The 26,405-nt window shown below is 45.9% G+C and overlaps 2 protein-coding genes across 2 annotated transcripts in view; both read right to left on the minus strand.

Moving 5' to 3' along the window:
• Positions 1–12,225, minus strand: part of LOC143289491 (ATP-binding cassette sub-family F member 1-like) — a 29,120-nt gene extending 16,895 nt beyond the window's left edge. Inside the window, exons 1-8 of the mRNA XM_076598476.1 lie at positions 11,928–12,225; positions 9,985–10,195; positions 8,343–8,407; positions 6,476–6,577; positions 5,967–6,067; positions 4,892–4,977; positions 3,092–3,237; positions 1,664–1,812 (exon numbers count right to left, since the gene is read on the minus strand). Of these exons, the coding sequence (XP_076454591.1) occupies positions 1,664–1,812; positions 3,092–3,237; positions 4,892–4,977; positions 5,967–6,067; positions 6,476–6,577; positions 8,343–8,407; positions 9,985–10,195; positions 11,928–12,065 (998 nt within the window). The 5' untranslated portion in view covers positions 12,066–12,225. The remainder of the gene's footprint in view (positions 1–1,663; positions 1,813–3,091; positions 3,238–4,891; positions 4,978–5,966; positions 6,068–6,475; positions 6,578–8,342; positions 8,408–9,984; positions 10,196–11,927) is intronic.
• Positions 12,226–17,047: 4,822 nt separating this feature from the next.
• The window catches only part of LOC143289837 (L-proline trans-4-hydroxylase-like), a 22,286-nt gene continuing 12,928 nt past the window's right edge, over positions 17,048–26,405 (minus strand). Inside the window, exons 5-10 of the mRNA XM_076599018.1 lie at positions 26,182–26,292; positions 22,980–23,071; positions 22,161–22,251; positions 21,583–21,712; positions 20,963–21,114; positions 17,048–19,537 (exon numbers count right to left, since the gene is read on the minus strand). Of these exons, the coding sequence (XP_076455133.1) occupies positions 19,418–19,537; positions 20,963–21,114; positions 21,583–21,712; positions 22,161–22,251; positions 22,980–23,071; positions 26,182–26,292 (696 nt within the window). The 3' untranslated portion in view covers positions 17,048–19,417. The remainder of the gene's footprint in view (positions 19,538–20,962; positions 21,115–21,582; positions 21,713–22,160; positions 22,252–22,979; positions 23,072–26,181; positions 26,293–26,405) is intronic.

Genomic DNA, 26,405 nt, shown 5'->3' on the forward strand with positions numbered 1-26,405 from the left:
TGGGGATGGCAGGCGGGGGTGGGGGCCCAGTCCTCTCCTGCCAGCTGTTTTATCCTTCTTTCCCCCTACCCAAGTCAGGCACCCTTCACACCTGGGTGGGGTGGGGAAAACTGAGAATGGTCCACAATCACAGTATCATGTCTGAAATGTTCTACTGGGTTCATATAGGTTTGTAATCACAAAATTTTAAAACTTTTTACAGAACCTTTAAATCACCAAAGGCAAATTGTTTTCAAATATCACATCAAGAAAGAGTTATTTTCAGTGCCAGCTTATGCTCCTTGCATGAATCATCGTCTACTACATGGATGAGAAAAGCAATTTTGGTTGGAAAAATTCTTTCAGTTTCAAAATCAGGTCATTTTTCATTTCTTATCTTACTTTTCAGTTTAAGTTCATGTGAGAAGTTCCCCTTCCCCACCTTGCCAGGGACACCCCCACCCCTTCCCCACCTTGCCAGGGACACCCCCACCCCCACTCCTTCCCCACCTTGCCAGGTTCACACCAACCCCTTCGTCAACTTGCCAGGGTCACCCTGACCCCTTCCCCACCTTGCCAGGTTCACCCCCACCCCTTTCCCACCTTGCCAGGGACACCCCCACCCTCACCCCTTCCCAAAACCCCCACCCCTTTCCCATCTTGCCAGGTTCACCCCCACCCCCACTCCTTCCCCACCTTGCCAGAGTCACCCCCACCCCCACCCCTTTCCCACCTTGCCAGGGTCACCCCGACCCCTTCCCCACCTTGCCAGGTTCACCCACACCCCTTCCCCATCTTGCCAGGTTCACCCTCACCCCCACTCCTTCCCCACCTTGCCAGGGTCACCCCGACCCCCCACCCCTTTCCCACCTTGCCAGGGTCCACCCCCACCCCCACCCCACCTTGCCAGGGTCACCCCCACCCCCACCCCCTTTCCCACCTTGCCAGGGACACCCCCACCCCTTCCCCACCTTGCCAGGGGACACCCTCACCCCCACCCCACCTTGCCAGGGTCACCCCGACCCCCACCCCTTTCCCACCTTGCCAGGGTCACCCCCACCCCCACCCCACCTTGCCAGGGTCACCCCCACCCCCACCCCTTTCCCACCTTGCCAGGGTCACCCCCACCCCTTCCCCACCTTGCCAGGGACACCCCCACCCTCACCCCTTTCCCACCTTGCCAGGTTCACCCCCACCCTCACCCCTTTCCCACCTTGCCAGGTTCACCCCCACCCCCACCCCTTCCCCACCTTGCCAGGGACACCCCCACCCCCACCCCTTCCCCACCTTGCCAGGTTCACCCCCACCCCCACCCCTTCCCCACCTTGCCAGGTTCACCCCCACCCCCACCCCTTCCCCACCTTGCCAGGTTCACCCCCCACCCCTTCCCCACCTTGCCAGGGACACCCCCACCCCTTCCCCACCTTGCCAGGTTCACCCCCACCCCTTCCCCACCTTGCCAGGGACACCCCCACCCCTTCCCCACCTTGCCAGGTTCACCCCCACCCCCACCCCTTTCCCACCTTGCCAGGGACACCCCCATCCCCACCCCTTCCCCACCTTGCCAGGGACACCCCCACCCCTTCCCCACCTTGCCAGGGACACCCCCACCCCTTCCCCACCTTGCCAGGGACACCCTCACCCCTTCCCCACCTTGCCAGGGACACCCCCACCCCTTCCCCACCTTGCCAGGGACACCCTCATCCTCCAGCCTCCAGACAGGTCCTTGGTGGCTCTCTCCATCATCTCCCGGGTGAAGCCCAGACCCGCCAGGATGCGGCGCGCCCGGGACTCTGCAGCATCAGCCCCGATGGCGTTCAGCTCCTCATAGACCTGGCACAACAGACAGGCACCTCACTGTGTTAGCTGTGTTGTGTCAGTGCCAACAATCACTCCTGCCTGTGTGTGTGGTGGCATACAATCTGCTTAAAGAATTTCGTTCCATTTTATTATGATGATATTTTATGCAAGCGTAGGGCAGGCTCTCACGGCCTGAGCAGTGTGCTGGGTTTATGTGAAGGTCAGGCATCTGCTCCTCTTCTTTTTTTTCTTTTTTTTGTATTGCAGATGTGATGCAGTTTATTTGAATCAGTCCTCACACTTTTGACACCAGTTGAAACTGAAACTGAATTAGTTAGTTAGTTGGGCTGCGTTAGCACAAACCATTACTTTTGTGTGTAGTGACGTGCAACAGCATACAGAAAATGTTGGGTTATTTCTTTAGCAAAGACCATCGCTTGTGTACAACGACTGCATACATACGCACTTTCACTCACACACACATACAAAAAAAACAGAGACTGAGACACAGTCATATCACCTAGAGTGAAAAGACATAAAATCGAATACTTCTACACACACACACACACACACACACAAACACAGACTGAGACACGGAGTCAAATCACCAAGAGTGAAAAGACGTAAAACTGAAGACTACTTCTACACACATATATAGTGACACACACAAACAGTGACACACACACACACACACACACACACAAACATAGACAAGGAGTCATATCACCTAGAGTGAAAAGACATAAAATTGAATACTTCTACACAAATATGCACATATAGTCACACACACACACACACACACACACACACACACACACGCAAACAGAATGAGACACAGAGTCAAATCACCAAGAGGGAAAAGACATAAAATTGAAGACTACTTCTACACACATATATAGTGACACACAAAAACAGTGACACACACACACACACACACACACACACACGCACGCACACACAGACACAGCCACGTCACTTACAAGTGGAAAGATGTAAAATTGAAGAAAACATTTATACACGCTTATACACACACTCACTTTCACACACACACACATTTGCTCACACTCTCACACTTGCACACACACACACACACACACACACACACACACTCACAAAAAAAAACAAAACATGACACGATGACATGACACAACACACACACTTGCACACACAAACTCACACGACACAACACAACACACACTTGCACACACAAACTCACATGACACAACACAACACACACACAAACTCACACGACACAACACAACAGAGCACACACACTCTCTCTCTCTCTCTCTCTCTCTTTCCCCTCCCTCACCTCTTTCAGCCTGTCGCTGACTTCAGTCTCGGTGTTGCCTTCATTGACTTTCTGGGTCAGATTCTTTTCCTCCTCCAGCAGAGCCAGTCGCTTGGTGTCCGCTTTCAGCACAGAGTCGATGGCCTTCGTGCTGTCCGCCACCACCTCTGACCAACACAATCACCATTCACATCCAGTACTCCTTTTTTTCTTTCTTTTTTTCAGACCAGACTCAACATTTTCCATACCAAACAGTGAGCCCAGGTTTTCCTCAGATGTCAAAATTCCTTCTTTTTCTTCCAGACCAGACAGAATATTCACAAACGGATGTGACCAAATTTCCACAGTTTATCCCCGGACATATTTCACACCAGACTGATTTTTTTTCCAACAAAACAGTGACCTAAAGATATCCTGATATGTCACATGTGACCAAACAAAATTCCACACTTTTTCCAGACTTGTTTCAGACCAGACTGAAAATGTTTCACACCAAACAGTGAAACACAGACATGACCCAACAAAACTCCATATCATTTTCTAGGATGGGTTGAAAATACTTCATGCCAACAGTGAACAGATGTGACCCAAAATTTCATATTATTTTCCAGACCACACTAAAAATTTTTTCAGACAAGACAGTGACCCAGGATTCCTCCCCACATAGTCACCAAACAAATTCCACAATTTTTACCGGTCCTTTTCCAGACCAGACTCATTTTTTTTCATACCACACACAAAGCAAAACTACAAAAATGAAAATAAAAATAAAAATGTCTGCTACACCAATTTTGAAAGAGATAGGAGGATATCCTTGTTTTGATGTTCAATTTTCACACTTTTTGTTTGTTTGTTTTTATCTATCTATCTATCTATATCTTTCTTAATACATAAGCTCTTAGTGAATAGTGCCAGTCAAGGGCTTTAGTAAATTTTCACATTTTTTGTTTGTATCTATCTATCTATCTATCTATCTATATCTTTCTTAATACATAAGCTCTTAGTGAACAGTGCCAGCCAAGGGCTTTAGTAAAATTCCATGACTTTTCCAGACCCTGAAGGGCAAAACATATTTCTACACAACTTTTCCCACCCAGCAAATGGTTCTCTCATTTTTCAAAGACTTTTCCACTTTCACATCTGTATCCTGCATGCAGTCATGTACACACTTAGTTACGGCACAGAAACACACAAAGAAATCACAGCACATCAGGATACAGCACAATGAACACTGATTACTCACAAAGAAATAACTCAAAGAAATCACAGCACATCAGGATACAGCACAATGAACACTGATTACTCACAAAGAAATAACTCAAAGGAATAACAGCACATCAGGATACAGCACAATGACAACTGATTACTCTATCTTTATTGCACATAGCACAGTTGTTAGAGTCACAGACTGATGACTGGGAGAAAGCAGGTTCGAGCCCCATGAGAGACTGGGATTTTTTTTTTTTTAGCCTGTGGACAGCTCCTATGTGTGCAAAGAGCTTGAGTGGGAAGACTGAGACAACACAATCAAGAATCATCCACTTCACGGACGCATATTTGGGAATGTTGCTCAAATTCGTAAGTTTGGCTGATGCTGTGATGATTCATGAAAAGGAATGTGCCCTGCTCCTTCATGCCCTGCATTCATGATGACCTCAGCTTCAATTTCCCCTCCACTTCAAGTTCCATGTTTCTGGTGAGTTCCTGCCGAAGTCTTCAGTATTGGCAGGGTCAAACGGGACTGTTAGGGGTTTGGGGTGGTGGCAGTCTCCACTGCCAGGAAGATGTTGACTCAGTCTCAAGTTGACTGCTTTTACTCACCCTGCTCACAGTAGAGCACGTCAATGTTGGGAGGAATGTTGAGGGCTCGACTGGCTATATGCTTCAACAGGGTTGTCTTCCCATGCCTGAACATGCAAAATATCCATCATCATATGTCTGAGCCACCAAACAGAAAGTCTTGAAACACAGCATCTGTAGGTATCAATGCACACCTGTAAGGGAACAGGCTGAATTCAACATGAAATTTGATCCCTTCTGTCCACCCCAACCATTTTACAGCTGTGAGGGGTAGTGAATCCATACCCACTGTGTCTAGGGCTTGGCATGGAAACAAGGGGCCCAGTCCTCTCTTCCACCAGTTTAACCTTTCCTGACCAAAATCAGGTACCCACTGACATCAAGGTGAACTGAGGAAAAATCAGAGTATACACTCAACTGTAAAGTATCTTTCTCAAGGACACAACACCATACTGAAATAGGGCCTCCAACCCTGACTACTGGTCAACAGTAGACCAGAGGGCCAATGCCTAACCAATTCTACCATGGCATAGCCGCTATATCCTTCCACTAACTCCAAACCCATAGCTACCAACCTTTCAGAATCTCAATTTATGCGCCCTTATGAGGTAGGTAAGGAGCTGAAACATTTTTCATATAAATTTAGACAAAAAAAACACTTCATTTCATGGAAAAGGAAACAACAGGCACAAAACACAATGAGATCAAAGGTGTTCTCTTCACAGTCTGCTGTTGTTCAGCTTTAACTAAGAAATTAACGTTTCTCCCATGTTTCATTGACTTCTCATGCACAGTGTTGTCATTATGACCACAGTATCAAACTTTGAAGTCAGTGTGAGTCAGTGTGTGTGTGTGTGTGTGTGCATGCTTAAATCCATACATATATTCGCACATGTGTGTTTGTGCGCATTCATGCACTCATAACTGTTTTTCATTCACAAAGTACATTCATTTGACGTACACCACACAATTCTGCCATAAACATATCTCTCTGTATTGTGTTCATTTTAATACGACTTATCTTAGCAGTGTTATGAGCTTTCTTATTGTTAGAGAAAAAGCACAATATCAATAAAATATATCATTATCATCTCACCCGTTAGGTCCAACCAGCCCATAGCGTCTCTTGTGTGTAATCTGGAGAGAGGCGTTGACAAAAAGCTCTTTGCCTCGAGCGGCAATGGAGAAATTCTCCACCTGCAATGAAGGAAAATAGTATTGATAACAATACAATAGTATTGATAATGACAAATAACAATTATTGTTTAACAATAACAACAAAACGTGAAAGAACTACATCCGCAAGAGAGTTATCCCTGGCAAAATTTCATAGTTAAATCTACTCTGTATGTTTGTGTGTGTGTTTGTGTGTGTGTGTGTATACATGTACTGCGTGCGTGCAACTGAAACCTGATCAAATGACACAGGAAACTAATGAGGAGCGCCTTCAAAAGGCAGCAGCTGTCTGTCGATGCTACCTAGGCATGCAGCCTCTTTTGGTGAATGACTCTCTGTGCTCATAATGCACTTAGGGCTTGGTCTCTGACCGAGGTAAGGCACTTACTACAAGTATCAAGAAGAACACAGCTTCCAACACTGACATACCTTGATGTCCAGCTGGTTCTCCAGCACGGCTCCTTTTGCTGACTGGTCAGCCTGGGACACACTGAACTGACCCTCCTCCTCCAGTTCACTGAGAAACTGGGCCTGCAGTCACATGCACGCACACACACACACACACACACAGAGGGTCAGTGTGCTTGCACCACAGTCACACACACAGGGTCAGTGCGCTTTCACCACAGTCTCACACACACACACAGGGTCAGTGTGCTTGCACAACTGTCACACAGCAGGGTTAGTGAGCTTTCACCATAATCACACACTCAGGGTCTGTGTGCTTGCACCACGATCACAAACACAGGGCAAGTGCACTTGCATCATAGTTACATACACAGTCACTGAGTCAGTGAGCTGGCACCACAGTCATACACAGAGGGTCAGTGCTTTTGTACCAATTACAAAGAGTGTGAGCGCATTTGAACTAGTCACATACTGGGTCCATCCGTTTGCACACAGTCACACAGTGGGCAGTGTGTTTGGACCACTGTCATACACTGGGCAGGGCAGTGTGTCTGCACCACTGTCACACACTACACTGGGCAGTGTGTTTGCACCAGTCATACACTGGGCAGGGCAGTGTGTCTGCCCCACTGTCACACACTACACTGGGCAGTGTGTTTGCACCACTGTCACACACTACACTGGGCAGTGTGTTTGCACCACTGTCATACACTACACTGGGCAGTGTGTTTGCACCAGTCATACACTGGGCAGGGCAGTGTGTCTGCCCCACTGTCACACACTACACTGGGCAGTGTGTTTGCACCACTGTCATACACTACACTGGGCAGTGTGTTTGCACCACTGTCATACACTACACTGGGCAGTGTGTTTGCACCACTGTCATACACTACACTGGGCAGTGTGTTTGCACCACTGTCATACACTACACTGGGCAGTGTGTTTGCACCACTGTCATACACTACACTGGGCAGTGTGTTTGCACCACTGTCACACACTACACTGGGCAGTGTGTTTGCACCACTGTCATACACTACACTGGGCAGTGTGTTTGCACCACTGTCATACACTACACTGGGCAGTGTGTTTGCACCACTGTCATACACTGGGCAGTGTGTTTGCACCACTGTCATACACTACACTGGGCAGTGTGTTTGCACCACTGTCATACACTACACTGGGCAGAGTGTTTGCACCACTGTCATACACTACACTGGGCAGTGTGTTTGTGCCACAGTCACACACAAAGGGTCAGTGCACTTACACCACAGGCTTGTACAATCACACATACACAAACACAACCATGCTTGTGCACACCAACCACACACACCCACACCCACATGTATATACATGCACGCACCCACACTGACAGTGACAGTCACACATGAAGAGAAAAAAGAGAAGCTAGTTTAAGAACTAAAGAAGCATTCAAAAGAACTTCAATTCCTCAAGAAACAGTCAATGACCAGGACTGTGCAATGTTCCATGCACTATACACAGACTTCATTTTGTTTCACCAATGTTTTGTTTTGTTTCATTTGCAGAATGTTGCCTTCAACATACAAAACCAACATGGACTGTTGGCCTAGTGGTAAAGTCTCCTCCTAGGAAGTGAGAGATTCTGAGTACTCTGGTACAAATCCCAGTCACCAGTATTTTCTCCCCCTCCACTTGACCTTGAGCGGTAGTCTGGACGCTAGTCATTCGGATGAGATGATAAACCAAAGTCCTGTGTGCAGCATGCACTTTGTGCACATTAAACAACCCACAGCAACAAAAGTGGTGTCCCTGGCAAAATTCTGTAGATTTATCCACTTCCATAGGAAAACAAATAAAATTGGGGAAGGGGTGGGGGGGGGGGGGGGGGATGACAATCATCATGACTTACTCTTTTCTTCATTTTCTTTAATTCCTTCTTGCTCATCTTGGGTTTCGCCTCCTCTGCCTCTTGTGCTAAGAATAAAAACACCAGCAATGAATTAACAATGTACATGACACAGCACTATGTAGAAATGTCAACATTTCATAACACAGATCCCTGGCGAGAAAAAAAGACTAAAAATAAAAAAACCTTTACATGGAAGGTCAGTAACATCTCCATAGATCAGACTCTGGCATGCACTGGAATATTCCATCTTCCTATGCAAGCGAGACATGTACCCTCATGGCAAATTTGGAAAGAAAAATTCAAGTAATGAAATTTGAAACAAGGTCTTAACACAAGATACTGAACATCATATATACTGATCACATCATCAATGAACAAGTGCCAAATCATCAAGCAGCACATTTGACTGCATCATGTGAAGGTCTGCTGACCTTGCCAAAACAAATCCTCCAAAAGAACTGTTGAGGCCGGGAGATGGAGGGGAATACAGAAAAAATGAAGTACTGACAACACTGCAAAACTGCACATGGACTGTAGGAAAACCATTTGCAGAAACCCAGGAATTTACTCACAACCGACCGGCCTGGATTATGTGGGGAACAGTTCAGAGCGACCCCCAATGATTCTTCACAGACTTACTTCAAGGATGAAGAAATAGAATATGATGAGGAAGAAGTGAACCAGTAAAGTTGACAAAGCCTGATGGCCAACTTGAGACCTTTTGTGTGACAAAGGGCAGTTCATTACTTTGTAATCAGGCGGCAAACACAGGCATATTCACTCCATTGACAGCACACATTCCACTGAGCTTGGTCAGTCAGAGTTTTTCATTTTCAATTTTTGTTTATTTTCTATTATCAGCATAAAGAGCATAAGCATATCTAGAGACAGAGGATACATTCAACACACAACTTATATATTTTTGGCCCCCATATGTTGACATACACATATAAGCTATGGTTAACACACATTATATTGGGGGAGTGGTGGGAGGGGTGGCCTGGGTCATTCCCCCTCTACCCTCACATCTATAGATCAGTATACACAAGTTATGCAAACACAGAAATGTATTTTTGGGGTCACCTTCACATGTACGATACATTAAGTACTGATGAGACAGGATATGCTGAACACATATATCAACAGTATAGAGAGCCAGGTTATGGTTAACACATGAGAAGAGACAGGTTATGCTCAACATATGACATACATTTGTAGTAACAGAGAGCCATGTTATGGTTAACACATGAAATATATATCTAGATATCTATATCTACATCAGTGCATGTGTGTGAATGTATGTGTGTGTGTGTGTGTGTGTATGTGTGTGTGTGTGTGTGTGTATCTAGATATCTATATCTACATGTGTATCTGTATGTGAATGTATGTGTGTGTGTGTGCATGTGTGTATTATATAGTATATACGCTTTTTTTAAAATATTGCTTTTAGTAAGTTTTCTACTCTGATTCAAAGATCTACATATGCGTATGTATGCACAATAGCGTTCACATGCGTACATTCACTCATTTGCCTACAGATGTGACCGGTTACTAAGTCCCAATGACCTTGACTACACGAGCAAAAAGACATGTGATAAACTTCAGATGTCTGAAATTCTGGTTAATTGTTTATAATTTTCACCTTTGGCTTCTGCTTCAACGTCAGAGTTATACATCTCCTCTTCTCCGTCCTCCTCATCTTCCTCTAGTGCAGCAGCTGCCACTGCCTTCGGAGGAGGTTTGAATTCCAGAACATGCTCCTCCTCTTCCTCCTCCCCGTTCTCTTTCTGCTCCTCTGCTTTGGCCATGTCCTCCCTCAGCAAGTCCATCTTGCTCTTCTTGGCCTTCTTGTCCTGAACCCACACACTCATCAGGTCAGCAACACACAGGTTACACACACACAGAGAGAGCTACACACACACATATACAGTAACACACATACACACACACACAATACATGTACAACACATTCATACATACATATATATATATATATATATATATATATATATACACACACACACACATCATTCCATGTATACACGAATGATGATGCATATAATTATATATATATATATATATGTGTGTGTGTGTGTGTGTGTGTGTGTGTATAAAATCTCCACATGTACTGATGCAGACATTTATAGATCTATATCACACACACACGCTCACAAACGCATACACATGTATTCATTACAGTTCACATACACACACACTCACATACACACACACACTTATAATATATATATATATATCATATCCACCCTATACAATGGTGATGAAAGATGAAGAGATCAGCTGATATCCCAGTATCAATGTTCAGTTTTCTTTTCTTTTTTTTTTTAAAGATAATAATTATATACCAATGCATAGTTAGCAGATAGTTTGGGGTGTATGGAGAGGTCAGCACAGTTTCTCAAACTGGAACCAAGATTGCACTGGCTCTTACTAGTCTTAGTGTCAGGCACGGAACTTTCCAGGGATCAATTCTAACCCAGATACTGAGATAGTTGGGACAGCAGTTGCCTTCTGTGAGGTTCTGATGATCATAGTCGGACACAAACATAACCATTTTAACTTAAGGTAAAGTGATCTAATCCTGACTGATTTTTCATTGATCTAAACCCATGCTTAGCCATGTCAATCTATTCATGGCAGCAGCTCGGGGAATCCTTGTTCGGTTCACCAACAGAATAAACCGATCATCAGAACATCATGGGAACCTGAACTGCTGTTATGCAGAGTGGCATGAAAAGTCTCTTGTGTGTGCGAGTTACCGGACGACAGTTTTGGCAACAAATCGCTGTGACGTCAACGCACTGGTTTGGCAAGTGTCATGTGACCATGTAAAAAAAAAAACAGATTTGCCAGCTTCATCTCACATACCTATGAACAGAACATGAGTCTAGGAAGTGATTGCATCACACTTCAGTTGGTTTCAATTCAAGGCTACCGTTTGTCCAGGCAGTGGCAGACAAAATCGGTCACGGTTAGATCCACCATTCTATTGTTCAGATATGACATAGTCTTTATTTTATACATGTGTGTGTGTGTGTGTGTGTGCGCGCGCGCGCATGTGTGTGCTATGGTCTGTGACTCTGTGTGTGAAAGTGTTGTGTCTGTCAGTCTTTCTTTTTATCTTGCTGTCAGTCGACAGTAAGTAATGTCTTGAGAACCAAAGCAAGTGGCTGAATCAGTCACGTTTTGATCAAGGTGGTCGGATAATTCAGATCAAGCACACCAGCTTTTGCAGAACTAAAAACAGCACATTGAAACACGACAGGCGTTGTATTCAATCACAGACAGCCTCACAGAAGTTACTGACTGCGAATCAAATAGGTATGCTGTCCATCGACAGCAATGCCATAAGAACCAAAGCATGTGACAGAATCGGTCGGGATTAGATCACTTTACCCAACTACAAGTACAATACAAAGTGCATCCCCCAAAGCTCCCTTTCTTCGCTATTACCCCCAACACACTGTCGTAATGGGCAACTATAGTGGAGAAGATGGTTGAAATAAATTATCTATAGGCTAATACATTACAGTTTTCAGTATAATATTAATCAACGCCGTGTCTTGCCTTTTTCTTCTTTTTCTTCTCCCCGTCGTCTTCGTCTCCAGCTTCCAAGTTTTCCATCTGGGCCGACAGTTTCTGTTCTGCCTCTTCGTCATTCCAGTCATCGTCCTTGTTCTTCTTTCCTTTGTTTTTCTTCGGCATTTTGTGCTCTTGATAACAGTCCCTCTGTACTGCTCACGAGACAAACAAATACAACCACAACGATTGTCAACAAATGAACCAGACTAGTCGGGATAAGAACCGATTTCACTTCGCAGTTGTGAAATCCTTGTAACACATGTGTGTTCTCTCTTACTTCCGGTTTACTGCTGATCTTTTTTTTGGCATGACGTCATTTTACATCGCATTCAATTAAAAAAAAAATTTTTGTATAATATAGAAATCAACTGAATATATGTCTGTATTTACAAATACACATGTTTATTGTAACTCAGATAAATGTATCAAGTGACAATTTGATCGTGTACGTCACTCGATTCAGTGTTCTTTCCCGCATTCCCAAAACGAGGCATGGAGTGACATGAGCGCTAAAATACGCCTTGTCAGTTGAAAGAGGGATCACAGCCACGAACAACTTGACATTGAGGGCGTCACGCCGATAGGTCGTTAAACTCAACTCTACCAGAAGGAGAAAGATGATCGAATAATCATTATTACTCTCTCTCTCTCTCTCTCTCTCTCTCTCTCTCGTTCACTTCTGACATTTACCTACCTATTGGAGTTTAACGACCTATTGGCGTCTACACCCTTTAGGTCAAGTTTCTGACATTTTTATTCTGATACTATTTTATATGTTGAATTATGCTTCCTTTTGGCAATGAGCACCCCCTCCCACCCCCATCCCTGTTATTGCTATGTGTATTTTTATTAGAATTACTGTTTTATATTCACATTAGTATAGTATTTTTTTTTAACATACACCGCAATGTACTAATGCTTATGCGTGTGTCAGTGTGTGTGAGAGAGAGAGTGTGTGTTCTGTTTTTTGTTGTTGTTTTTGTGTCGATTATTAATACCATGCTTGTGCCTTTGTGTGTATGTGTGTGTGTGTCAAGTTATTTTTACCGGCCACGCTTATGCCTTTATGTAGTATAGTATTCGCATTCTATGACTTTAAGTAGCATTGTGTAGTGCATGCAATGACATATATAAACGGTAGTTTTGTGTAGTGTAGACCCCGGCTGTTTCAGGGCGGGGATTGGATAAAAAAAAAAAAAAAAGAAGCGCACCAGTGCTTATCTATTATCCTCAATAATAAAGAATTTGTCTTGTCTTGTCCTCTCTCTCTGTCTCATATATATATATATATATATATATATATATATATATAATATTTTATATTATGTGTGTGTGTGTGTGGAGAGAGAGAGAGAGAGAGAGAGAGAGAGAGAGAGAGACTTGAATGTGGCGTCAGGGTCTGCATAAGATGTTAACATAGACAAAAACAGTTTGAGTTTCACTGACAAAGATTGACGGAGCACACAAGTAATGTGTCTAGACACAGATATTGTGCGTGTGTCAAACTCAGAATCATATTTTCGTCACACACGTGCTTGTTTATTGTGTGGGTTGTCTGTATTAAGTTAATCCGGCGATCAACATGAACAATTGGAGGTTTTAAACCCGTTCAAAATAAGCATTGTCCCCAATCAAAGACCCCTGTCACAAGCCTACAAAAAAAAAGTAATACATAATTTTCCTCGACCAGTCCCACAACCTCCTGCCCGACCTGACTGGATCGAAGCTGAAACAGCAACACACTCTGTTCAGTGGCCGGCATCTGTGTGTTGGCAAATCAATATTATTATGTACTATGCCATAACATTGAGGAAGACTCCATAGACTTCCTATGAACAGTCGAAACAGTTGAAGATGGGATGTGGAGACCAGATTTGAATGACTCGAGACAGGCACCCCTCACTATTTTGTTAAAAATAGTTTGTTATGATTTTTGGCACAAGTGATATATGTCAGTGTATTGCCAGTTGTTGACTGACTGGAAACAGTGTAAGGATTAAGGGATGAGAAGCCATGGAGATGGTATGTGTGTTGCAGATGTGGGTTTTGATGTGCTTTTGATGTAGTACTTGATATGTATATTGGGTGGTGTCGGACAAGTGTGAAATGAACAGATCTACAAGTTAACACTGTCAGTGCGCGTTGAGGACTTTTCATGTGTGTGTGCACGTGGGTGTAACAAGGTTATGGGACAAATGTTGGACTTATTGGTAGTTGTGATAACATGTGTAGGAGTTGTGTTATGTGCTGGTGGTATTCTTTGTTCAAAGGGGAAAACACATTGTAATGTGGTTAATGGGTCATTGCAATGTGTCACACATGGTTTGCTGTTCACCAGATATGGTCATAATGTTGGTAGTAATGATTTCCATACATTTTCTTAAATGTCAGTGGGACACTTTGTGAAGACAAACAGGAGATTTGTTTGGCAATGGTAACACACAGTTCTACTGTATGATGGGCCGGGTAACATGAGTTGAACACTCAGAGTTGTATTGGTCAGGTCAGTGATATGTTGGTGCACAGTATAGTATGTCACTGTTGGTGGCAGGTAAACTTGTTGAAGCTTGTTTTACCTCACATAGATCTGTGTGTGAGAGGAGTGCATACTGCTGGACATGTGATGAAAGATGCTGAGAGTGTATATGCCTTTTATGTCAGTGTCCCAAATCGTTCCTCGGGGGACTTGTCAGTGTCCCAAATCCCCCGGGGGTCACTTCAATCTAAAACGTCCCCCGGGGGACGTTCTCGGCCGTTCCCACCCCCACCTCTCCCCATCCCCCCTGGCCCTTCTCCCTCTATGTTGGTTCGGTCCCCCCCTCCCCCACCTCTCCCCATCCCCCCTGGCCCTTCTCCCTCTATGTTGGTTCGGTCCCCCCCCCTCCCCCACCTCTCCCCATCCCCCCTGGCCCTTCTCCCTCTATGTTGGTTCGGTCCCCCCCCCCTCCCCCACCTCTCCCCATCGCCCCTGGCCCTTCTCCCTCTATGTTGGTTCGGTCCCCCCCCCCTCCCCCACCTCTCCCCATCCCCCCTGGCCCTTCTCCCTCTATGTTGGTTCGGTCCCCCCCCCCCCCCCCCCCCCTCCCGACTTTCCTTGAAAATCCGTCCCAAAACTTGTCACGAGATTTGCATTACTCTTTTCTGTCACAACAGATTTCTCTGTGTGAAATTCGGGCTGCTCTCCCTAAGGAGAGTGTGTCGCTACACTGACAGCGCCACCCATTTTTTTGTTTGTTTGTTTGTTGTTTTTTTCTGCCTGCAGTTTGTTATTTTGTTTTGCTACTTTTTAAAATGAAAGAATAATAAGGCTAGGCGAGTAAAGGATTAATAAACAACAAAGAGTGTGAACTCTCACAATGTACAAGGCACACATCTTCAAGTCGATGCTGCTTATCATGACTACCGATTCAGCTTTCACACATGTAAATAAAAGGTATATTGGAACAAACCCATACACTTCCTCGAAAAAGGAAACCCCGGGGCCTGTCCTTCTTGCATTAATTTGACATGTGCACCACAGCAGCAATGACCGAAGAAATGTGCAAACACAATTTAGCTTTTTATAGTCCTTTAATCCTGAATATACTACACAGAATATACAGACAATACAGAACAAACACACGGTTGCCTCGTCAGGTACTCGACTCGAAATGAAAGGATAATGAGGTTAGGAGAATAAATGATTATAAAACATTGCTGCTGTGTGCACATGTCAAATGATAAGGACAAGCCAGGAGCTTCCTTTTTTTGAGGCATGCAGTGTCTGGGTTTGTTCCAATGTACCTTTTGGTTACTTGTGTGCCAGCTGAATCGGTAGCATAAGCAGCACTGACTTGAAGTAGAGTACCTTGCACATGGAGAGAGTTACTACTCTTTATTGTTTGCTCCATTTAAATCATGAATCAATCTGTGTGTGTGTGTGTGTGTGTGTGTGTGTGTGTGTTTACTTTTCCACTTCCTTCTTATGTGCCCGTTTTAGTATTGTTTGTGGTGGATGTAGATCAGTAAGGATAGTTCGTAAGAATAGGGCATGCCAAGAATCATAATCCTTGAAAAATAGAGTTCTGAGTTGCCCTTAGATTTTAGGTATTATTACATATAGACTGAGGTGGTCCAATCTTGATATTGTTTCAATTATTAGACGTAATGACATTGATGTAAGAAAAGCCCACTTCCTGTACGTTTGCCTTGGAAAGCAGTAAGCATAATTTGACTGGTTGTGTGAAAATGCCAAGATACGTGCCGACTTCCTATGCCTGAAGCCCCTTTGTGTGCATACGCACATTACACACACACACACACACACTGTAGTGTTGCGACGCGCTCTCCCTGGGGAGAGCAGCCCGAATTTCACACAACCGAGAAATCTGTTATGATAAAAAGAAATACAAATACAAATCCTGTAATCCCTGTCAGCGTTCGGTTGGTTATGGAAACAAGAACATACCCAGCATGCAAATCCCCGAAAACGGAGTATGGCTGTCTACATGGCGGGGTAAATAAACAAAACGGTCATACATGTAAAGTGTTACATGTCTGTGTGAAATCTCATTGAATGACACAGGAAACGAACGATGAGCGCCCAGTGGCAGCCGTCACTTCTATCCAGATAGGCAAACGGTTGTTCAAATGACCCCGAGTTTGTAAAGCACTTATCGCTTGGCCTCCGAGTGAGGATGGGCGTTATAACCATATCAAATCAAATCAACGTTTATCGGAATTAAATGACCTTCACCCTGAAGCAGCGGCCTCATGTGTGTTGTTTTTGTAGATGAGTGAGTTTTTGTTTCATATGTGGTATGCCCATTTTTATCAGCCTGCCAGTGTTCAGACTTCACCACGATTGATTTTTCTTACTGAGGCGATAAAGTTATTCGGAGTCTGATAAAAGTGATGGCTGTAGATCGAATTACTGATATCTACCATCCTCACTCCTACCACGCTACACACTCACACACTGGCACACACACACACACACGCACGCACGCTCGCAAGCAAGCAAGGAAGTGCACACGGACACGCACACACCCAAAACAAGAAAGGTACATAGACTCACGTAGTGCAAACAAGTTACTCCAAACAACATCAAGAGGGGAAAAAATTCAAACCGAAACAAAACGAAATAAGCTATTCAAGACAACAACAACAACAACAACATTTGTATACATTACTTTGATCACAGAAGAAACGTGTTCACACGTAACTAGTACTCTTTCACCACTAGTCGTTTTAGAATGCAACACTCTCTGTCGTCAGAAGGAAAGAAAAGATGGTGTCTAAGTATAGCTGCGGATCCCCCTGTGACGTGTACGATATATGGCCTATCCAAACCATGAAAGAATAGCTGGGGATTCCCTTGTGACATGTACGATATATGGCCTATCCTAACCCTGAAAGAACAGCTGGGGATTCCCCTGTGACGTGTACGATATATAGCCTATCCAAACCCTAAAAGAATAGCTGGGGATTCCCCTGTGACGTGTACGATATATGGCCTATCCAAACCCTGAAAGAATAGCTGGGGATTCCCCTGTGACGTGTACGATATATGGCCTATCCAAACCCTGAAAGAATAGCTGGGGATTCCCCTGTGATGTGTACGATATATGGCTTATCCTAACCCTGAAAGAACAGCTGGGGATTCCCCTGTGACCTGTACGATATATGGCCTATCCAAACCCTGAAAGAATAGCTGGGGATTCCCCTGTGACGTGTACGATATATGGCCTATCCTAACCCTGAAAGAACAGCTGGGGATTCCCCTGTGACGTGTACGATATATGACCTATCCTAACCCTGAAAGAACAGCTGGGGATTCCCCTGTGACGTGTACGATATATGGCCTATCCTAACCCTGAAAGAACAGCTGGGGATTCCCCTGTGATCTGTGCGATATATGGCCTATCCAAACCCTGAAAGAATAGCTGGGGATTCCCCTGTGATCTGTGCGATATATGGCCTATCCTAACCCTGAAAGAACAGCTGGGGATTCCCCTGTGACGTGTACGATATATGGCCTATCCTAACCCTGAAAGAACAGCTGGGGATTCCCCTGTGACCTGTACGATATATGGCCTATTCTGACCCTGAAAGAACACCTGGGGATTCCCGAAAATTAAGAGCAGTAGGCTCGCGGACAGCCGACCCAGTTCTGGTCGTATTTCAGCGACATCAGCCCTCTGTACTTGGAGGGGCTGGGACCACTGATCTAAAAGATCTATTTTTAGATCAGTGGGCTGGAACGCGACATTAACGGTCACAGAGGGTTGTTTTTGTTTTTTGTTGTTATTTTTTTGTTTTGTTTGTTTGTTTGTTTTTAATGAATATGTGACAGAGACATGGAATGACACATAAACATGAAACTAGTTCCGATTATATGTGACAGGGATCTGGAATAAACTATCAAACATAAACCTGATTCTGATTATATGTGACAGCGTTCCGGAACGAGTCATAAACAAGAAAACTAGCACTGAATATATGTGATAGAGATCAAGGACAAACAATAAGCATGAAAACTTGCACTGAATATATGTGATAGACGTCAAGGATAAACCATAAGCATAAAAACTTGCACTGAATATATGGTATGGAGGTCTGGAATAAATCATAAACATGAAAACCACTTCTGATTACATCCCGATGTGACAAGGGTCGGGAACAAACTGTCAACACGAAAACCAGTTCTGATTATTTAAAAAAGAAAAAAAAAAGGGGGGGGGGGGGGGTTGGTGGTGGAGAACAAACTATAAACACGAAAACTAGTTCTGACATAATTGTAATATGGGTCAGGAGCAAATGACAAAAATAAATACTACTACTCCCTCTCCCTGTGATGTCCCAGCAGCCCGGACCACCTTTCACATTATTTGAAAACTGCACTTGTTGTATTCTGAACACTGTACAAAATCCATCCTCACGTTTTGTTTTGTTTTCACCACAGCGTGCTGGAGTTTAAACACTGATTAGGAAAATATGGGACTACTTTTTCTTTTGATGGTTTCCTCTCTCTCTCTCTCTCTCTCTCTCTCTCTCTCTCTCTCTCTCTCCTCTCAGTCTGAGGAATACGGTCTTTTTGTCAAACATGAATTTTGGTTACATTGTATTTTCCATAAAACAATAATGATTAAAAAAAAAAAAAGAAACAAACAAAGAACAACAACAACAACAAACAATGATAACAACAATAATTATAATAATAATGATAACAACAACAACAACAATAATAATAATAATATAATGATATAATAGTAATAATAATAATGATAATACTACTAATGATAATAACAATAATGACAATAATAATAATAATAATAATAATAATATTAATAATAATCTTTAAAATAAATAAATAATGGAAAAAAATAAACAAAACAAAAACAAAAAAACCCTTTACACTTTGTGATGTATTTTATTTGTTTGTGGAGGGACTAACAGCAGCCCTGCACTGACGACACCAGCGGGATCCACGTGTGTCAGTACTTGTCCTTGCCCTTCATCACGTCCTGCTGCTTGCGGAACACGGCTGTCGTGAAGAAGTCCTTGTGGGCCACGTCCCACTCCTCAGCGCTGGCCACAATGGCGGAGTTGGGGACCTGTCAGCAATGTCACCATCGTCGTCATCATCATCGTCGTCGTCATCGTCGTTGTCTTAGCCATCATCTTCATCGTCGTTGTCGTCGTCATGTCATCGCCATCATCATCATCTACCTACCACAGGGCTGTTGCTACAGCAGTGTTGTCATCGTCATCATCATTATTATCTGCCACACGGCTGTTACTACAGCAGTGCTGTCATCGTCATCATCATTATTATCTGCCACACGGCTGTTATTACTACAGCAGTGTTGTCATCGTCATCATCATTATTATCTGCCACACGGCTGTTATTACTACAGCAGTGTTGTCATCGTCATCATCATTATTATCTGCCACACGGCTGTTATTACTACAGCAGTGTTGTCATCGTCATCATCATTATTATCTGCCACACGGCTGTTATTACTACAGCAGTGTTGTCATCGTCATCATAATTATTATCTGCCACGCGGCTGTTATTACTACAGCAGTGTTGTCATCGTCATCATCATTATTATCTGCCACGCGGCTGTTATTACTACAGCAGTGTTGTCATCGTCATCATCATTATTATCTGCCACGCGGCTGTTATTACTACAGCAGTGTTGTCATCGTCATCATAATTATTAAGCTGCCACGCGGCTGTTATTACTACAGCAGTGTTGTCATCGTCATCATCATTATTATCTGCCACACGGCTGTTATTACTACAGCAGTGTTGTCATCGTCATCATCATTATTATCTGCCACACGGCTGTTATTACTACAGCAGTGTTGTCATCGTCATCATCATTATTATCTGCCACACGGCTGTTATTACTACAGCAGTGTTGTCATCGTCATCATCATTATTATCTGCCACACGGCTGTTACTACAGCTGTGTCGTTGTCACCGTCTTCACTATCATGAGTGATGGTCGTAGTGTTGTTGATGATATCATCATCATCGTCATCATTATCATCATCTTCTTCTTCATCACCTTCATCCCCGAACTCAGTAGTAGTAGTAGTAGCAGTAAAAGTAGTAGTAGTTTGTCATTACTGCTATTATGCGCTCTTTAGCTCGTTCATGCTCTGAGAGAGACAGACAGACAGAGAGACAACGATACGTAGAGAGAGACAGACAGACAGACAGACAGAGAAAGTGACGAGACGTAGAGAGACAGACAGAGAGACGAGACGTAGACAGAGACAGAGAGAGACAGAGCTCAATTCAACGACACAAACTAACAAAGTATGAGAGAATCAACCAGCAGCCAGTGGCGAAGTGATTAGCGTTGCGGACTGGGGTCTGGGAGAGGATCAAGGTTCGAACCCATCATAAAGGAACCCAGAACCGAACCCGGCACAACCCGAACCCAGATCCGGACTCAGCTCGACTCGAACCCACCCAGCATAACCCAGCACTCGTCCAGCGGCAAACCGCGGGGCAAGTGACCCACCTTGTTGAGCTTGGTGTAGTGCGGGTGGTGGTGGGTGACCACGGGGTCGTTGTCGGCCCTGTTGTAGGCCACGGCCAGAGCCCAGCGTCTGTTGGGGCCCTCGTTCTGACTGCTGGCGTGCAGCAGGTTGCAGTGGAAGAACAGCGCGTCGCCTGGAAGAGACACAGTGTGCACAAAGACGTCAGTGTGTCAGCCTCAAACCCTCCCTCCCCGCCCCCCGCTCCTTCCCTGCTGGAATTCATCCCGGGGTCATTCTGGGCTGGTTATCAATGACCCCACGGGGTCTTTTGTCGCTTGTCAAGATCATCCTCTCCCCCGCCCCACTGACTCCCCCGACTCCTCCCAGTTGAAAATTACCCCCGGGTTTAATCAAGCTATTGAAAAAGGAAGGGGGATGTGTAGGGGCGTTGTTCTGGGTCAACCCGGCTTTACGGCCGAGCCCACCCCATCCCTCCTCTCCTGCAAGCCAACCAACCAACCAGCCTACTAGTCAGCCAACAAACCAAGCAACCAGCCAGCCTACTAGTCAGCCAACAAACCAAGCAACCAACCAGCCTACTAGTCAGCCAACAAAACAAGCAACCAACCAGCCAGCCAGGCGACAAAGAGTGGGTACCAACCGGGCTCCAGTTCAACGGAGAGCGTGGGGAATCGTTGTTTGAGGAACTCCACGCGCTCCGTGTCCGCTCCTGATTGGTCGCCGCTGATCACGTGGTCCACTCTCCCGCACCTGTGTGACCCCTCCATGACCTGCGGCAGAGATGCTGTCTCCCTCACTTTCTGAGGGCACTGGACCTTTTCAAAGGTACACGCAAAAGCGCCGGCTTGCGCGCACACATACACACACGCACACATACTCGTACACACATATACACATAAACACACACTCATATAGCTAACATATTATGCAACACACACCCGTACACACATACATTCATATCCGCGCGCGCGCGCGCACACACACACACACACACACACACACACACACACACACATGCACATACATATACATGAACACACACATATACTCGGACAAAAACGCGTACATACAAAATAAACACACACACACACGCGCGCGCGCGCGTGCACATACACACACACACACATGAATGAATAAATGCTCCCTCACGCACACATACATGCACGAGCCTTGCACGCACGCGCATGCTGGCAAGCTTCGGGATGGAGAAAGACTCACCTGCAAACACCCGTTGTCCTGACGACAGGCGTCCATAGCAACAAACACTGTCATCATGTTGGGGAACAGACACGTGTTGTGGTACCAGTATCTGCAGCAGTAATGGTGTTGTTACTGCTGCTGCTGTTTCTGCTTCTGTCGTCGTCATCGTCATCACCATAATCATCATCTTCTTCTTCACACTCCTCCTCCCCCTCCTTCTCCTTGTTCTTCACTATCATCTTAACTATAGTCAATGTCATCAGTATTAATATCATCAATTTTAGCTTAATTTTATTATTATTATTATTATTTTATTTTATATTATCATCTTTTTCTTCACATTTCCCTTCATATTTATTGTTAATATTATATCATCATCATCATCATCATCATCAGTTTCAGTTTTTCAAGGAGGCGTCACTGTGTTCGGTCAAATCCACATACGCAACACTGCAACTACTAGGCAGATGGCTGACCAGCAGCATAACCCAACACGCTTAGCCATGCAGTCCTTGAGTGCATGCATATGATTGTTGTGTACCAGTCAGAGTGTATTTCATCTAGAGAATTTTGCCAGAGGACAACACTCTCGTTGCCATGGGTTCTTCTTCAGTGCGCCGAGTGAGTGCTGCACACGGGACCTCGGTTTGTCCAGAGGGAGAGGGTTGGGCCTCGCCTTCCTATGCCGAGTCCTGGATACACTGGATATGAATTCACCACCCCGATGGCCGTAAAAGGCCATGGGGCCTTTGACTATACGACACGACACGACAAACACGACACGACACGACACAACACGACACTGACTGACACCCGACACGATGTTCCATGGCCTACCCGTAGTCCTGGTGCCACGCCCACCTGCCCCCGCTGAACGGCTCCTTCATCATCAGTTTGGTGTGGTAGTGGTACACCTCTCCTCCCAGCAACTGTCGATCAACACCCGTGCCCCACCTTCATCATCATCATCATCATCACGGACACTGTCATCCTCGTCACGTCTTTAACACTGGTCACAGGCTGCATCGCGGCAGTCGGCGTGTGTCGTCATCTATGTTGCAGTCATCGTCTTCAGTACCGGTGGGTTTGTTTGTTTTTTTAATCGGTACAGTTGCAGTATATTTTCAGTTCACTTTCAAGTCAGTTGTTCCACTGACTGACTGACCGACCCACTGTCTGACTGACCCACTGTCTGACTGACCCACTGTCTGTCTGACTGACTGACCCACTGTCTGTCTGACCCACTGTCTGTCTGACTGACTGACCCACTGTCTGTCTGACCCACTGTCTGACTGACTGACCCACTGTCTGACTGACTGACCCACTGTCTGACTGACTGACCCACTGTCTGTCTGACCCACTGTCTGACTGACTGACCCACTGTCTGTCTGACCCACTGTCTGTCTGACCCACTGTCTGACTGCCTGACCCACTGTCTGTCTGACCCACTGTCTGACTGACTGACCCACTGTCTGTCTGACCCACTGTCTGTCTGACCCACTGTCTGACTGACTGACCCACTGTCTGACTGACTGACCCACTGTCTGTCTGACCCACTGTCTGACTGACTGACCCACTGTCTGTCTGACCCACTGTCTGACTGACTGACCCACTGTCTGTCTGACCCACTGTCTGTCTGACCCACTGTCTGACTGACTGACCCACTGTCTGACTGACTGACCCACTGTCTGTCTGACCCACTGTCTGACTGACTGACCCACTGTCTGTCTGACCCACTGTCTGACTGACTGACCCACTGTCTGTCTGACCCACTGTCTGACTGACTGACCCACTGTCTGACTGACTGACCCACTGTCTGTCTGACCCACTGTCTGTCTGACCCACTGTCTGACTGACTGACCCACTGTCTGACTGACTGACCCACTGTCTGTCTGACCCACTGTCTGACTGACTGACCCACTGTCTGTCTGACCCACTGTCTGACTGACTGACCCACTGTCTGTCTGACCCACTGTCTGTCTGACCCACTATCTGACTGACTGACCCACTGTCTGTCTGACCCACTGTCTGACTGACTGACCCACTGTCTGACTGACTGACCCACTGTCTGTCTGACCCACTGTCTGACTGACTGACCCACTGTCTGTCTGACCCACTGTCTGACTGACTGACCCACTGTCTGTCTGACCCACTGTCTGTCTGACTGACTGACCCACTGTCTGTCTGACCCACTGTCTGACTGACTGACCCACTGTCTGACTGACTGACCCACTGTCTGTCTGACCCACTGTCTGACTGACTGACCCACTGTCTGTCTGACCCACTGTCTGACTGACTGACCCACTGTCTGTCTGACCCACTGTCTGTCTGACTGACTGACCCACTGTCTGTCTGACCCACTGTCTGACTGACTGACCCACTGTCTGACTGACCCACTGTCTGTCTGACCCACTGTCTGTCTGACCCACTGTCTGACTGACTGACCCACTGTCTGACTGACTGACCCACTGTCTGACTGACTGACCCACTGTCTGTCTGACCCACTGTCTGACTGACTGACCCACTGTCTGTCTGACCCACTGTCTGACTGACTGACCCACTGTCTGACTGACTGACCCACTGTCTGTCTGACCCACTGTCTGACTGACTGACCCACTGTCTGTCTGACCCACTGTCTGTCTGACCCACTGTCTGACTGCCTGACCCACTGTCTGTCTGACCCACTGTCTGACTGACTGACCCACTGTCTGACTGACTGACCCACTGTCTGTCTGACCCACTGTCTGACTGACTGACCCACTGTCTGTCTGACCCACTGTCTGACTGACTGACCCACTGTCTGACTGACCCACTGTCTGACTGACTGACCCACTGTCTGTCTGACCCACTGTCTGACTGACTGACCCACTGTCTGTCTGACCCACTGTCTGACTGACTGACCCACTGTCTGACTGACTGACCCACTGTCTGTCTGACCCACTGTCTGACTGACTGACCCACTGTCTGTCTGACTGACCCACTGTCTGTCTGACCCACTGTCTGTCTGACCCACTGTCTGACTGACTGACCCACTGTCTGACTGACTGACCCACTGTCTGTCTGACCCACTGTCTGACTGACCCACTGTCTGACTGACTGACCCACTGTCTGACTGACTGACCCACTGTCTGACTGACTGACCCACTGTCTGACTGACTGACCCACTGTCTGACTGACTGACCCACTGTCTGTCTGACCCACTGTCTGACTGACAGACCCACTGTCTGACTGACTGACCCACTGTCTGACTGACTGACCCACTGTCTGACTGACTGACCCACTGTCTGTCTGACCCACTGTCTGACTGACTGACCCACTGTCTGACTGACTGACCCACTGTCTGACTGACTGACCCACTGTCTGACTGACTGACCCACTGTCTGTCTGACCCACTGTCTGACTGACCAAATAACTGACCCGCTACCTGACTGAGACATACTGACTGACTGACTCACTGCCTGACTGACCCACTGCCTGACTGAAAGTTTTCTATTCATGGAATGTGAGCCTGCGTTTGCGCCTTCAGCACATCGACAGACAGAAGACATCGACAGACAACACTCAGTCACACTCCTCTCCATCTGCACCGGTCCCCCATATATACTCCCTCTCTCCCCATCCCAACACAAGAACCACACCCATACACACAAACAAACACACCTTACCCCCACATACATCCACACATACCCACGCCCGCACACACATGCACGCACACGCGCGCGCACACACACATACACACACACACTCACCTACAGACTCACCTGCACACCTACAACCACCCGCCCACATACACGAACGCCCACACACCCCACATACACCACGACAGATACACAGATACACACAGTAACACACAGTAACAGATACACAAAGATACATACTGTCTCTCTCTCTCTCTCTCTCTCTCTCTCTCACACACACACACACACACACACACACACACAAATGAACACACACACACACACACACACACACACACACACACACACACACACACACACACACACACGTGTAACCCGTCCCTCCCCCTCCGCACACACACCTGCTCACAGGTAGTGACCACTTTTTCGGATCGAGCCAACATGCCGGTCAGGTCACTGCCAGGCTGGTTCCACAGACACATCCTGCTCTTCTTGCCTGCCCCGTCATCCACCTGTCGTCATCATCATCGTCATCCTGCTCTTCTTGCCTGCCCCGTCATCCACCTGTCGTCATCATCATCATCATCATCATCATCCTGCTCTTCTTGCCTGCCCCGTCATCCAC

The sequence above is a fragment of the Babylonia areolata genome, chromosome 14 (genome assembly GCF_041734735.1).
Source record: "Babylonia areolata isolate BAREFJ2019XMU chromosome 14, ASM4173473v1, whole genome shotgun sequence".
Lineage (NCBI taxonomy): Eukaryota > Metazoa > Mollusca > Gastropoda > Neogastropoda > Buccinidae > Babylonia > Babylonia areolata.